This window comes from Vanacampus margaritifer, chromosome 5, assembly GCF_051991255.1.
Source record: "Vanacampus margaritifer isolate UIUO_Vmar chromosome 5, RoL_Vmar_1.0, whole genome shotgun sequence".
NCBI classification, from domain to species: domain Eukaryota; kingdom Metazoa; phylum Chordata; class Actinopteri; order Syngnathiformes; family Syngnathidae; genus Vanacampus; species Vanacampus margaritifer.
In genome coordinates this window covers 30,098,514-30,114,428 of record NC_135436.1, presented here as the reverse complement: position 1 = coordinate 30,114,428, position 15,915 = coordinate 30,098,514, and the positions used below count along the sequence as shown (strand labels likewise).

Here is a 15,915-nt window from a genome sequence, read left to right as displayed (position 1 = left end):
TCGTTAAAAACTGACGACCGAAAGTAAACATCAAGTTGCATCCGTTTAGCCCAAATTTCACAAGCTCTGCCCTGTTTTGACACTAAGGCCAGGATCTTGTTTGAACCCTAACGACAGCAACCCAGTTTGACTTCAGTCAAATCAATCTCTGTCTTCTACATCTAATTGTTTCTATTCTGTGCAAAGGTGGCAAATTCAGGTCCAGAAAGTAAAAACCCTGCCACAGTTTGGCTTTAGCCTCTTGTGCTAGCTAGCTAGCTCCCTAACAGGTAACCGAGCACCCGGGGAGCTAGCTAGGGAGCTTGCCAGCTAGCACCTGGGGCTAATGCCAAACTGTGGCAGGGCTTTTCCTTTCTGAACCAGGATTTGCCACCTCTGATTCCGTGGGGATTTGCAAAAAACCTGACAGAGCTTTGATTGACTGGCAATCATTCCAGGGTAAAAGACACCTCTTGCCCAAAGGCACCTTACGTAAGCTCCGGTGACCCACAACCCTAATGAGGACAACACTGAACAAAACGGATCCATGGACAAATATCATCTGAAGTGATAAATCCAAAGCAAGTGGACTCGTCACTGTGCAGAGTTTCTTTCCAGCTAGGCTGGATCTGCCATTTTCAAGCAATGACATCATGTCAAATCTAAAAGGTAAGCAGAGCTGCAGTCAATACACACATCAGCATTCACTTCTGAAAAGTAAGACACGCACACAAATGTTAGCGTAGCTGACGAGCTGGCGGGGTGCGGAGGTGCACTTGCATGCGTCACATGCTACACGTCGGCGGCTCAATCCGGAAGTTCTGCCTCCGCAAGTGAAAATACAATCCGTGTTTACATGGCTTCATTGGGGTTTACTTTTTTTTTCAGACTCTGGACTGAAAAATGGGCCATAATTCTTCATTCTTAGGATATTTGGTGATTAAGACAACTGGAAACTCTTTCAAAAAACAAAATATGTTTCCTTCAAAGAAAAACACGACACCCCCAAAATGTGAGTCTTGCCTCGTCACTTTTGACCTTCCGCTGTCCTGCTCTCATTCCACTAAACGCTGAGTCTGTTGCTCTTTTTAATGCGATCACGGCTGCCGTGTGATCGGGTGCTCTCTGAGTTTGAGGCGAGTGCACTTCACCGGGTCTTAAGGCACACGCGCTCTCATCAATGCATCATTGCAATTGTGTGGATGATTTTCAAATGTTCAAAAATATGTCCTCAATACAAAAGGCTTTTAGCTGTTGTTTACAGTATTATATATTAATTTCCTGCATACGTTGCTGTGTTTTTGAGATTCTTGAATTGATGTACTAATTTTACTACGAGCCGTTTGTAATTGTTTACATGTTTCCTTTGCAACCAAACTGGAGTCTTTAAACCAAGGCACGTACTAAACCCAGACTTTTGCCGTGCCATTACAACTCTAACAACCACCGACCCGTACCAGGTGATGGAAACGGCGTCTTTAATAACCATCTTGTGTGTCACTTGAATTCTATGAGGCTGATCAAACAAGTTGCTGCTATCAAAGGATTCTGGAAAGCACGCGGTTTTGAATTCCAAGATGAAGGCTTAATTAAAGCATCATCGGCAGGCCCGAGTGTGTGAATATTTCTGCGACTATGTGGAACAAAAGGCGAGTGTTTACATTCCCGTGCCGGTGCGCTTGCGCCGCGCATGCTAACACAGCTGCGTTGGAGAAATCGCACACCACAAAAAAAAGTCCCATCATTTGAGCGTGTGGCTACTTGAAAGTGTTCCCGCTGTGAGAGGACATGAATGGCATCAATTGATTCCCGCTTCTCCCTCAAGCATTGTAATCGGCTCACCTGCACTGCCGAGCGCTCTCAATGGAGGAGAATGGAAACAAGCACGCATGCGTCGGTGGCACGCATGCGTGCTTCTGAGTGACTAATCGGGCGGTGCAGCGTGACACTGAACCTGCCGCATGGAAATGAAAACCGCATGAGAAGCGGGAAACAAAGTAAGGCACTATTTGTTTAAGGTGCAGCCTCGTGACTGATATGGAAGGCAAGTAAAGCTCATGCTAGCGATATCTAGAGAAACATTGACTCTTCCATGTCAGGGCAGCGTACTTTGGGTGGCAGAAAGTTATTGACGACAGCTCATTTGAAGCAGGTCTGAGCCGGTAAAAAAAAAAACAGTCAGCCACTCAAGCTACTTCCCCCACTGCTTGGGTACGACTGGGAATGCTAGGTGCTAAGCTAACTTGCCCCGCAAGAGTTGCGGCAGGTTAGCTCTCGCAGCTAAGCACTGTCTTAACTAAAAATCGATTCGGCAATATACGGTATTGCGATATTAGAGTGCACAATTCTCGTATTGATTCAATACGTGGCCGAATCAATGTTTAAATATACATTTTTGATGGAAACATTCAACAAAATGTCCTAGGTAGGATTAGGGTTCACACTTGAAGCATGGAAGAATGTTATATTAACGGAACATTAAGCCTTAATATTTTATTTCAGTACTGTTCAAACATGAAACAGATTGCAACCTGCTTGCTAAATACAGTCGTTCACAGTTATAAGCCTGAAGTTTCAGATGAGCAAATACATTTTCATACAAATCTTACAGTCTACATGTACAAGTTTACTGATTGGTATTTTATACATTTGAATAAAAAAAGAAATAAAATCGCAATAATCGACATATCGATCTGTATCGGGATTCATATGTGTCAAATCGTGTGACGGATCGAACCGCCAGGTACGAGGCAATTCGCACCCCTCGTCTTAACGCTAATGCTTGCCTCCATGGCGGCAAATAAGCGAAACATTTGTTACCACTTAAACAGGAACACACCAAGCAAGAAGCCAGCAAGAGATAACCGAGAATGCTAATCGCTAAGCTAACGTGAAATGTAAAGTAGCAAACAACCAGAATAATCCCTCAGGCGATGCGGTGTATGTTTACCAGAAGGTATGTGTGATGCCATGGTCAAAAATAAATGACACAACAGACCCTTCCAGTCAAACAGGTGCAATGGTAGAGCCGGCATTCATTTGCCCGTCGCTCTTCAACAGAACACACCAAAGTGTTAACACAGCCGTTGCTGCTTCACACATTCTGATAATTACGTGTGGAGATTCTCAGCAATCACATTTTGACAGCGCTCTGCTCAGTGAGTCTTGATGTTAAACCACACACTTTGGTCAGTTTGGTACCTCAACTCCCCTATCATGTATCGGTACCTTACAAAAAAAGACAACGAGTGGGGGGGGGTATAAGCCCGTAAAAAAAAAACGTCTCAGGTGGCCAGCGTGAAAGGGGCTTCACTGCATCTGCAAACAGCGAGTGTATTTAATCAAGCCGCTCCCCGGATGGGGATGCCTCAGCGGATCACGCCGTTACCATCGGAACGACTTCGCGGTTCAAACGTTCAAGGGCGCCGTTAAAGCTTTATTCCAATTGAGAGTCTGACCAGGAGCCAGCAGATGCATTCCATCAACTCGGGCCGGGTCGCGCACCAACATGCTAGTCATGAAGCAGCACTTGAGCCGACACTCCGAGCCTCGTCATGCGCGTCTTAATGAATTCATCGGGCATTGCACTAGAACCGTAGACCCCTTAATTGTGGTCGGTTGAGGAGAATTTCGTGGGTACCACAAAGCAAGGCCCCTGAACTCCTTTGGGATCAACTACAACAGACCACAACTTTTCCTGCCCACGAAACGACTCATTCGCAAGGTTTTACTGTGTTAAATGAGGCCGCCTGAAATGCGGCATTCGTTAGCACTTTGGCTACACAACAAGGCTATTTAGAAACACAGCGGCAAGGAACACATTGTGTGATAACCAAATGAGAACGAGCAAATCGGAGACGCTGACGACATAACGGCGGCACGTTCATTATTCAACGTCACACTCCAAATAATAGACTTGTGCCGGCTTTGTGAAATGTACAAAATGTTTTGTTTGCCTTCGGTGAAAGGTTTGACTAGATTTCAGTTATAGTGGTTGAGGCTCGCCTTTAGTGTTCCTCTGCCTGCACTTTTGTTGACTTGGTTGATATGTTGACTTTTGAACACCAAAAAAATGTCCGTTGGGACAGTCGCTTACTAAAACAATTGCAAATAAAATCACACAGCCTACAATGGAAGCATCTGGAAGAGAGAGGCTTATGCTAGCATATACAAAAAGCGTGTGCGCTTGTGTGTGTCACAGGTGTGTATTGTGTTAGTGCAGGTGCGTCAGACAGGTGAGGGCACGGTCCTCCCCCACGGCGGCGGCGCGGCCTCTACCTGCACAGGTGCACGGCCGTGTTTGAATTCCTCCCTCATGACAGTCGGGAGATGCGATCGGCGCGTACGTGAGCAAAGCAAAGTTTTAGCATCTTCAAGTATACAAACTAAGTCAATGTCATATTTTTTTTCCTTCCACAGCAGACACTTTGTTGTTCTGTGTTCTCCTCGGAGGGCGTAAACATAAAAGATCTGAGACATTTCAAGTCTAAATTAACTGCTTTGGCACTGGCTCCCAACTAGCATTAGCATCAGAATTAGCATTCCTTTGATGAAACTCTGTTACGGTCTGTGATGTCGTAGCAGGGGTCCCGATTTGTCGATGCTGTAACATCAAACATTCTATTACGGGAAGAGAAGTCATACTGAGTCGGGGAAAAAAAAACATAATCTGAACATCCAAATTCAACGGCAGTATTACAGAACAAAGTCAACTCGACACTGTCAGCATGTCCAATGCGGCCCCACGCAAACAGGCGGATATTAAAGACGGTCAGCAAGGTTGAGAGCCTCGAACCATCCACAAACGATGTCGCGCAGCTGTTTTACTAAGCTAACAATCCTCACCTCTAAACCGGCAAACAAATGACACGTATTACTAGCAACATCCTCTGAAAAGGAGCTCGAGGAGGAAAGTAAACAGTCAACACGCTGAGTGAGAACGTGAGAAGGAATGCTAACTGCTAAAGCTAACTAAATGTTTGTTTTTGTTGCACTTTCTAAAAAAATGTAAGAAGTTAAAAATCATTCATTTTGTTTATACCTTACTGAGTTTGAGAATATGTCATTTATTGGGAAATTAGGTGCAAACATATTTTCTTTCATTTTCAACATCATCAAAGTTTACGCTTAGCATTTTGTTCTTTTGCTGTAACCCTGATTATTGGCGTGCCGTTACACCCGAATATCCGCATCCGTGAATCGTAACGCGCTCAATTTGGTCATCGCCTCGGCTCGTCTTAATACCTCCAGGCGACAGCCTCGGTCCGCCAAAGTTTATTGGCTTTGTCTCCGTTTCGGGCAACGCGGTAACAACCTGCCAGATGTCAATCAAGGAGAGTGCCAGCATGCCAGGAAACCTTCCATCTTGCTGTAAATTGTTTTTTACAATAACACTGAGGCATTTTATGAATCTAGATTAGTGGTTATTAATTATGTTTGAGGTAGTGAACCCCATCAGTTTCCTATGCACATTCACTGGACCCTTTATTGAAAAAAAATATATAATAATAATAATAATAATAATAATAATAATAATAATAAATATATATATATATATATATATAATTTTTTTTTTATATATATATATTTTTTTTTTTACTTAAGACATACAGTATAATATATATGGTCCAAAAAATAACATGCCAACCTCCTCCCTCCAACTCTCGAAGACTTGGATGGCCTCATTTAAGCTCGACATTTGGCTTTCTGAATCCATTTTTGACTGTCTTTGTATACTTTCTGTATTGAGCTCTGCCATTGTTGTCCCTGGTGTGACATATCACTTCCGGGTTTGTCGGTCGCCAGGCTCTAACTTTGAAAAAAAATAAACGATTATTTTGTCAAATACACAAAATAAAAATGATTTTTTTTTTCATGCTTTATTGTTTGGGTCAATGTTTAAATACATCACTTGTGACCCTTTTTGGCATTTCATAAAATTACTTCAAAGATGGTCTTTAAAACAACTACCACTATTTTATTAAGATGGAACCCAAGGTCAGAAGATACAATGAAAAGAGTAGAGGTCCCAGAATTGAACCCTGTGGAACACCATACATTCCGTTAATGATTCCCTGCAGCTCATATAGGCCAGTCAATGTGTGTGTGTGTGTGTGTGTGTGTGTGTGATCACCTGCAGCCAATGATGGCCAAACGGGGCGCATCATCGCAAAACATTTAAGTCGGCGTGTCTTGACCGCCGCCCAAACCCTGAGTGACTCACACAACCCCTGAGATTTGAACCCAGGTCATCTAGATCTTCCCACTCCTTTATGAAAAGTTGTCTGTTGTTGATTGTTCATCTCTGAAATGTTCAGTTCAAAATAAAAGTACAAATCAAACTGAAACTGCAATGAGGCATGAGGTCCCTTTCGGTTTTTCTTCCCTGCTCTGTAAATGTCAGGGCTTTGCTTCACTGATGCTTAATAAAGCAAAGGCAAAGTGTGGGGAAAGCGGCCCAGTCCTTGTCTAAAAATAAAAAATAAAAAGCAGCCACTGACATTTTCCCCTTTCTTCCACTTTGGAGAAAAGGTAAAGTCATTAGTGCGGGAACGAGGCCCAGCGTTGGCTGGCGAAACCCGAGCCTCCCTGTAGCCAGACGAGGCTATTAGCAGATCATAGGAGCTGACAGGCCGCCGTGTTCGCACCCGTGTCCATCCCACCCAAGGACCGGCTGAGTCGCACTCTTCAGTCGCTCACCTCGCACGCCGCCGTCTTTGTTCCCGTTTCCCTCTGATGGCTTCTTTTGCCGGTCTTTGGTCTCGATCGCCACGAATGTTTTGACGCTAATCGGAGACTAAACAACTAGCGGTCTTGACGAGAGCGCGGCCGACAGCGGGGGGGGGGGACGAGCGTTTCCGGTGGGTCTCGGGATGAAGCTTCCTCATTACGCGGCGGCCCCATTCGGGCAAATGAGCCGCCATTACAATAATGCGCTCTAAACGCGGCCCACTGATGCAGAACGATCACATTTGGGGCGCAGCGAGACGCGGCAGAGACGGCTCTCCGCAAGTGCGCCGGTCTTCACTTGGACTTGTTTTATCGAGGAGGCATGACTTGCAAGCTCGCGTGACAATCTACGCAAATTATTCTTGTTCCGGACAAAATCGTGTCTATGCATAGGTTCGTTTTTTTAGTGTTGTGCCGAAGCCAAACTCATGTCTGGGAAAAATATATTTCTTTGGTGCCATCTGGTGGCCTTGTGGCGCCAAGCATCAACATGAAAGCCAAAGATCTCCATGCAGTCATTCATCTGAAAGGCGCAGGTTTGCTACTTTTCGCATCTGTCAAGGTGACGTCAGCCGCTGCCCAAAATAGCGCAGCCACGAAGGAGGTCACAAGTGCAGGCTGTGATCCACCTGGGAGGAGGAAGCCAACCCATGCTGATGATGATGATGATCGCCTTCCTACAAATAGATTTTAGAACGTCTCGCTCTGTGCTTTCACAGAAATGGTGCTCTTTTAGGAATACGTTCGACCGGCGCTCCAAAAAGGTACAAGATACAATGTTGGAAATGGGAGCTGCGCATTTTTGTCAGTTTTGAAGGCTTCACTTCCTCCTCCTGCCAGCCCGTCGACAACTATTACGCAGAGTGTTCCTGCTGCAGGGATAAAAGCGGAATTTAGAGCAGGACTGCTGATATTTTCTCTTACGTGCAGCTTTCTTTCCTTGGAAGTTGTAAGCCAATTTCACTTTTGTCTCATTATTTGGTATTTTACTCTTTGCAAAGAAGACATTGCTAGCTCGTGGGCTACTGTTTTATATATCCAAGCGCTAATGCTAATACTAAAAGTGAAGGGAGGATCCCATTCAAATGCTAACAGGAAGTTAGCATCGAGTGTTTTTCCTTTAAATAATGAATATTCACACAGAACACATACCGACAGGTAAAATAACACTAATCAAGAATTCTTTCCAATCTGTGAAAAATTCATTTTTTTAAATAGAATTGAATTGCATTATATATTTTTTTTTAAATAATCGACAGATTAACTCATTCACTCTCAGCCCTTTTCACTGAAGCAACCCCCTTCGCTCCCGGCTGTTTTACTGGATTTTGACAGATTTTGCAAGGCCCACAGAATATTGTGTTCTATTGCTATAAAAAACATGGAACCTACCAAAAGAAAGATTCGAGTCTCTTCTTTCATCATTTCTATCTGTTTCCGTTTTGCAGCAATTAGCATTAGAATATAGCTAAGTTTCATCATTATTCACAAATCTGTTTAAAACAGTGGGGGAAAGAGCTTTTTTTGCAACATGGCCCTAGTTGATCTCTTAAACTCTGCTGCCACCTGCTGGACGTTTTTTTTTGGGGGGTAAAAACTACCATCGCTTAAGCGACCTCTTCATGTCAGAAGCTGTATAAAAACGTATAAATATGTCTTTGTGAGCATGGTAATATTTAAAATAGAACGTATTTATATGTTTTTGGGAGCAAATGAGTTCATCAGTAATCGATATTGTTTTCTGCCAAAAATCTTTATCAGCATCGGTCTAAAAAAAAAAAGAAGGAAAAAAAAGCATATTGGTCGGGCCCTAATATTTATCTGCCCGACAGGAACCTCATTTCGATTTGACATTGACCGTACATTCCAAAAGACAAATCTTCAAATTGAAAACATTGACGGCTCTCTGCTTATAAATGAAATAAGCGGAGCAGCTGTCTACCCGGCGCCGGGAGTCAAACGTGGTCTGAGCAGGCGTAAGGTTCCGATCCACTTTCTGCCACCAAATTGTCGCTCGGCCAGACGCATCGCCAACACACTCCTTCTGCTGCGCGGCGTGCAAGTCATGCTTTTTACACGGCATACTCCGCAAACCGCATGTTGGATTTGGATGTGTGAAAAAGTTTCCGTGCATCACTCACGATGGGATGAAGAAATTCCTACTGTACCCCTAGAATCTGACCTTCCCCCACCCCCCCCCCGGCTAATTGAAGATGTACGGGACGCCCCCCGCTTGGGTCGCGGAAACATTTTTCTCGCCTCGTGTGTTAATCACAGTGCCTGACGCCATTCACAAGCTTTGGCTTTGTTGCTGGAGAAAACAACTCCAGACTCTTTTTTCTTTCTTTTTTTTGTCTGCCTAAGTGGACCCTTGGAGGGGAAAGCCCCTCCCTCTTCTCCCAAAGACCCCTCGGATTACCTCTGAAAAGGGACGGAAGGGGATGGGGCACATGATTAGGAAGATCCACCGCGAACGGCAACGCCATCGGGCCACTGCTTAGCAACCGGCGGCCTGACATCAAGAAAAGGTGCGAAAAAAAGGCTTTATTTAGTCTTTGGGATTTCGGCGCCGCATTTAAATGGTGCCGACTTTTGTGCGATCCTGCATCGAGAGGTTCTTGGGACCGCGTAGACAGCAGACAGAAACTTTGCTTAATCCGCCGTTATCGGAGCAAACACGAGCGAAGAAGCAGCTGCGAGCAACAAAAGCGGCGGTTGACGGCCAAAAACACAAGCATCAGTTTTGCATTGAGCGCGCAACAAAAAGCTCAGCAAGAAGCGCTGAGCTCGTCCAACAAAAAGCCAGCGTCGCCTCATTCTGCTGCCATGATAGCGTTGGCTGCGATGAAAAGCAGGATTCAGGCATCCTGCGTGACTCACAGTTTGCTCTCTCTGAAGCTCACCTTGCTAATGTGTGAATCATACCCGAGGCAGCGCCTTCATTCCACCGGCAGGTCATATTGACAGATTTCAACAGGGAAAATTGGACAAGAATTGGACAAAGCGCTATCAAATATTGAGTTACCTGTAGACAATTAGGCCACACAGCTGTTAAAAACTACATGACATCATCAGAATGAACTCGAGTTTGAACCCATTCACAACACAGCTTAACCCTCCTGTTTGGTTGGTTTTGCAGGAACAATATGGTTCCCGGGTCAAACTGACCCAGGCCGTATTAGAAGATATGCTCTAGTATTAAAAACAAAACAAAACATATAAATGCGTCTTTGGGACACTGAAAACATTTTAAATAGAACGTATTTATACGTTTTTGGGAGCAAATCAGTTAACCGCTTTTAAAATGAACATTTTTTTACAATTTGTAGTTATTTAACTTTGAAATGGGTCAGTTTGACCCATTTAATGCTCCAAAAGCATCCTCAAAAACATTTGTAGTCATTTAAATTGAAAAGATGTCATAGTAGACCCCTTTAATTATTGAGAAGTTTCATGGCAAAAAAAATGCTTTGTAGTTCTTCCACTTTAAAACGGGTCAATTTGACTATGTTTAATGTCTCAAAAGATCCCGAGAAACATCGTTACAGCTCATTAATGGTTTATTTTGTAAATACTGTATGCTGAAATAAACCTTTTTTTTTTTACTGTCTGTTGGTGCCAAGTTTCATGGTGGAAAAACTAACATTTGTTATTCTTTAACTTGAAAGTGGGTTATTATGATCCACATTGTAACAGGAGGGTTAACTGGTGTGTGTGTGAATGTGTATATATATATACACAGTTTTGAGGTCCAGTCAGTCACACTAGAACAAAGACGATGTCACGTTACTAAGGAAGACAACGTGATTTGAACCGACACCACAAAGCACGCTGACTGAGTACAAAGTGACTTTTTTGAATCCAAGAATTGATTTGCGAGCGAGAGAAAGAAACTGGACAAACTCAAGGTCTGACGCCTCATGAGTCACCGTTTCTTTCCCTTGAACCTCATTTAGGTCAACTGATCACCAACACTGCCGTAAATCCACCATCAGGAAAGATTTCTTCAGTGGACAAAGAGGCGTTTGCAATGTCCAAAAAAAAAACACACACACAAGAAATTGGATATAACCAAAATGAAACTACATCAAATCAAAATCATGTTGTGGAACCGTCCAGATGTATGTAAGCAGACACCCACAACAGGTTCAAACCACCTTCTGTTGCATTTCACCACCAATCAGCATCTCCACCACACAACCCAGACACAATTTGGCCTGGCATCTTTTATAAAAAGAATGATGGGGGGGGGGGGGTCTTTTATTTAGTTTTGTTTTTTGCATTTCAACGGAATTCCTATCCAGGTCCACCACAAAGACAAGAGCACGTAGTCCTCATTCTCCGAGACAATTATCATTTCAACCTTAAAATGAGCAAAATCATGCCAAAGTCTGATTTTGTGACTGTTTTGCGAATGTTTCATTCATTTTACAAGAAAAAAAACTGCCACTGCCAACTTTTGGGTTCAACCGGACCATAGCAAGAGTTGGCTTTAAAGCCACAAAGAATTCAAGCAAATGTCTTCAACTTACCATCAACTTGAAAGCACAATAATCCAGCCAGCAGGATGAACAAGAGTGGACTCATTCTGGCATATTAAAAAACATCCACGAGTGGGGCGCAAATCCTCCAATTCAGCGCAGTCAGAGAGAGAGAGAAAAAAAAAAGGTGCAGATTTATTCCGCGTCAAAACTGACAAAAACACACTTTGTGTCCACACAAACGAGAGGATCCAGAAGAAGAAAAAAAGTAGGTCAGCCGGCGACTCGGGTTTGTTCTTCCACCCAAGTGGCGTTCGTCTCCCGCGGCCGGGATGTTGAGATCCCGTCTTGGTCCACTCGCGGCTTGTCGCGACAGCCGGCAGCACGCGGGGGGACCCGCTCAAGACCCGAGTCCGCACCAGGCTCGCTCCCTCCCTCCTTCCTTCTTTCTTTCCCTCCTTCTTTCCTTCCTTCCCTCTCGCACCGCGAGCGGCTCTTGTGCACTTTCTTGCCCCCCGGCCGGTCACGCGCGTCCCGGGCACGTCGCTGTCGTCGCACGTCGCTCGTCGGCTGCGGTGACGCGCGGCGCGCGCAGCGACCGCAACATTCCCACAACAAACCCAAAACAAGTTTGAGGAGGACAGAACAAAAAAAAAAAAAACGCAAGCTGCCGTGGAAGGGACGGCGGCGGGGAGGGATGGCAAGTGTTAGTGAGTTTGATCACAAGCGCGAAGTAGAAGAAGAAGAAGAAGAAGAAGAAGAAGAAGAAGAAGAAGAAGAAGAAGAAGAAGAAGAAGAAGATCCTCGTGCCCGTGTGCCGCCGCACGTCGCCGACGCCTCCTTCTTGGACGCACGCAGCGCGCACGCTCTTTGCGCAGCCGGCATCGCCCGCACACCAGCAGAGGAAGAAGGAAGCGAAGGCACCCACCGGGGTGGGGGGCACCGGCAGGCCTGGCTACGGTTAACACTCAAAAGTCCTTCAAGTTGCTGCTTAAACCTTTTGGATTTTCCGCAAATTGGTGGTCCGAATGGCAATATCTGAAAATTGGGCTCAATGTGGACAGACAAAAAGACACTTCCCATTTCATTGTATTTATGTATTAGTTTTGTTTATTTGTAACCAGAGCTGTGTGGCATGTGAACTATTAATGATCAATGATTTGATTGACCAGGACCCCCCAATTAATGCCCCCAAAATTACATTCAGACTCAAATCCGAAGTAGTGCATTCTTATGATGATGATGATTTTTGGCTGTCAGACACATTGAGGCAGCAGTTGTGACACAAGCTGTTGAGGTTCACAGAGAGGGGAGGAAGGAGGGGGGGGGGTGGGGGGGGGGGGTTCGATGGGAGAGGGAAAAGGGAAGGGCTGCGGTGCATGTGGTCTGCCCAGCAACCTCCTTCTCGTCACAGTGAAGTGTGAGCTCCCCCTACTGGTGATACAAGCAACAACCCCCCTCACCCCGCCCTCTACTAAACAGGCCACATAAATAAACTGAGAGGAGGAGGGGTCGGGTGGCAATATATGAATGTTTTTGTTGTCATTTTGTTTTGTATTGTCATTGTGGTGCACTACAGATGCATATTGCATCATACTGAGGGCTTTTTCTAATGCTCGGGTGGCCTTGTTGAGCTCAAAATAGATTTTGTCTTAAAAGACCAACCATTCTGGAATTGGGGATAAAATAATGAAGGTGTAAATTAAATGTAGACATTCAGTTTTAATCTAAAAAAATAATCACTTTTTATCACATTTTATTGCTTACATTTTTTCTCAATGCATGTAAACATATTCACTGTGACTATTTCTATTCTTTCATCATCTAATTAAGGCGCAACTGCACACCCAATTTTGACTTTGACAGTAAAAAAACGTGTTAGAAATAATTTCTTCATTTTTTTTTTGAAAAAAAAAAAAAAACACTCACACAGTCTGTCAAACGGATTATTTGATTTCCCAATGTACTGTCCTGGTCTAGACTGGAGTTAAAGGGTTTTGATAAAAACTCTTGTATATTGTAGCTAAGAAATCTATAGGGGAGTTGTGTCAACAATAAACAAAAAAAAAAAAAAAAATTGGAATGGGATAAAATAGTGCTGTAGTAGAAATGAGGGATGGGCACGTACCGATACCAGGCCTTATGCTGCGTTCAAGGAAGCTAGTTGCTCGGATTTATCACACTCGGATTGTCCAAGTTCCGACTTCAAAGTGTTCGAGGAAAATGTAAACAACAAAAGAACGAGATTAAACTAATGGATTCATTGTTTTCTGAATCGAAAAAGAAAATCGATTCAATGTCAATTATTCAATTTTTCAAGCCCAGCCCTAATTAAAAGTACTAGTAGTATCGGAGACGACATATTCATACTGCTATCGGTTCAGAAAAAAAAAAAGAGAAGGAAAATGGAACATCCCTATTATTTACTGAAACACGCTTTTTTGTGTACTACATTCCTATTCAAACAGGGATTTGTGCGCAAATAGGTGAATTCCTGAATAGTGAACTCCAAATACGCAGTTGTTTACTGTCCTGCATTTTCCCCCTTTAAATGAAAGTCCCGCCCAAAGGCGTTTTTTTGTTATTACAAACGAGTGGCTTTCAATAGCATTTCTGCGAGCGGCCCCGAGAAAGAGCCGAAGATAAGAGCTTCACAAGCATCAGTCAGATGCTCAGATGTGGCCGTGTTATGATTTACGCCGGCGAACAAAGCCCTGCTCCGTCAAAGGAAGACGATTGGCTCCGGGGCCTTGCTGTGAAAATCATCCTCTCCCAATAAAGTGCGTGCGCGCGAGAGCAACAGCGTGACAGGGCGGCTTTGGCGGCTTTGGCGAGGGGGAACCACTTCGATGGCCTCTAATAACAGCCCCGGCGAAGCAGCGTGCACGCGCTCGTCTGTGAAGTTTGCACAGCGGCGTGTTGCAGCTCGCTCGCTCGCCCCGCAAAAGCTCGCCAGCTTGCTCGTCCGCTCTCATTTTGTTTGTCTTCAATGAGACGCATGCTAATCTGCGGCGCACAAAAAGAAAACAAACGCGTCTTCGATTGGGCAGATTCCCAAATGTGAAGCGCTTTCGCAAACGGACGTCCGCACGCTTTGAAGGATGAAAATTCAATTAATGATGTGAAATGCGCCAGCGGTGCAGCTAGAAAAGGTTTTTCCACCTTCCAGGTGACATGTAACGTTCAAGGTGCATCAGCACCACCTGCTTTACTGGAATGTGGGTCAGAGTACCAAAAGTACTAAAAGGCGCAAAGAACGCTTATAAACTCTTCTGTAACTGAGAAGTCCTTTTTGCGTCCTCAGTCAAGGTTTCATGAAATAAAATGCGCCAAAATGTCCACAAGCGTGCCCAAAATACAAGCACACATTACAATACAAACCTGGAATTGGACAACAAATCGGAAAACGCCAATCGGAACCAAATATCCTAACCCAGGGGTGTTCAGATGTGGTGTTCATTTTGTCAACAAAAACAAAACAAAAATTATGTTGTCAACACACATTTTTTAAACAGACTAAAACTAGACTAGACTAAAACCATAAAAAAACAACTTGGACTAAATCAGTCAACATTTTTGTCGACTAATGAAGACGAAAATGTGCTTCAATTAATAAAAAAAAAAACTGGACTAAAATCTATGGACATTTTAGTTCATGAACAAAAACGAGATGAAAATGATATGATTTTTGTCAAATCTTGTCTTTGCTCATCTGTCATGTGACACGCAGTGACAAAACTGCAAACGTCACACATGGGACGGGACAGGAGGTGATTCATAATGAAAGGTTAGAAGGAAGAAAAAAAAGTAAATTATAGTTATAACATGAATCCAACGGCTATAACGTTCCAAAAATAATGTTAGTCCAGCCGCTAACTAATACTGGCTAATTTACTAGCTCATAGCATGGAGCCGTACTAGCCACTGTAATTGTGTGGGAAGAAATTTTTTTTTTATGTGAAATAGTTTTGGATCCCAAATGTTCAACATATTCTGCTGACAAAAAAAAAATACAGGGGTTAAACGATTGTCCTGACTAAAACTAGACTAAAACGTTGACCGTGTCGGTTGACTAAAACTAGACGATTAAAATTATGGACTAAAATGCTACCTTTATAGTTGACCAAAAAAGGACTAAATATGATCAAAATTAAAAAGCGGGATTGAAACCGGACTAAAACTGAGACTAAATAAAAAAAAAATGGTGGATAAAATTCACACTATTGGGATGCAAGGGCCACTTATTAAAAATGTCAAACCCCATCAATCAAACAATTGTATTCAGTATTGTTTATACATTACAGTCATTTCACAAAATTGGACCTGAACAGCTTTCTATTATAAAAGGCGGTAAGGCAAAAGTTAAAGATTTTGGGGTGGCCTGGCAATGTATCCCACAAGAATAGCGCCGCCCCTGCACAAAGCAACCTGGAGTGAGCTCGCCATTTTTACTACAATTTTAGTCGTAAAAAGTTCATTTTCAGTAGCCTACGTATATGCCACAGGCTACTGAAAAATGGACTGCCAACTGTAAATGGCCCCCGGACCATAGCTTGGACACCAGGCACATTGTACGTTTTTTCATTATTTTTCTTACCTATGCCATGTCATGTGGCATCAAAGTTTGATTAGCATTTTGAAAATTTGCTATGCAAAAGTCGGTGCAATCAAAATGTCTGCTCATCGCTGTTTGCAGTTGTTGTTTTTTTTTTTTTTTTGTACTTGG

General features: G+C 43.6%; 1 protein-coding gene across 13 annotated transcripts in view; it reads right to left on the bottom strand.

Annotated features, from left to right (window-relative positions):
• robo2 (roundabout, axon guidance receptor, homolog 2 (Drosophila)) overlaps positions 1–15,915 on the bottom strand; it is a 342,596-nt gene that overhangs the window by 199,211 nt on the left and 127,470 nt on the right. The window contains exon 1 of one of the 13 annotated variants that reach the window (XM_077565202.1): positions 11,241–12,054. The exons of the other annotated variants lie outside the window; for them this stretch is intronic. Coding sequence (XP_077421328.1) covers positions 11,241–11,295 — 55 coding nt within the window. The 5' untranslated portion in view covers positions 11,296–12,054. Of the gene's footprint in view, positions 1–11,240; positions 12,055–15,915 lie in introns of those variants that run through there. 13 annotated transcript variants of the gene reach the window in all.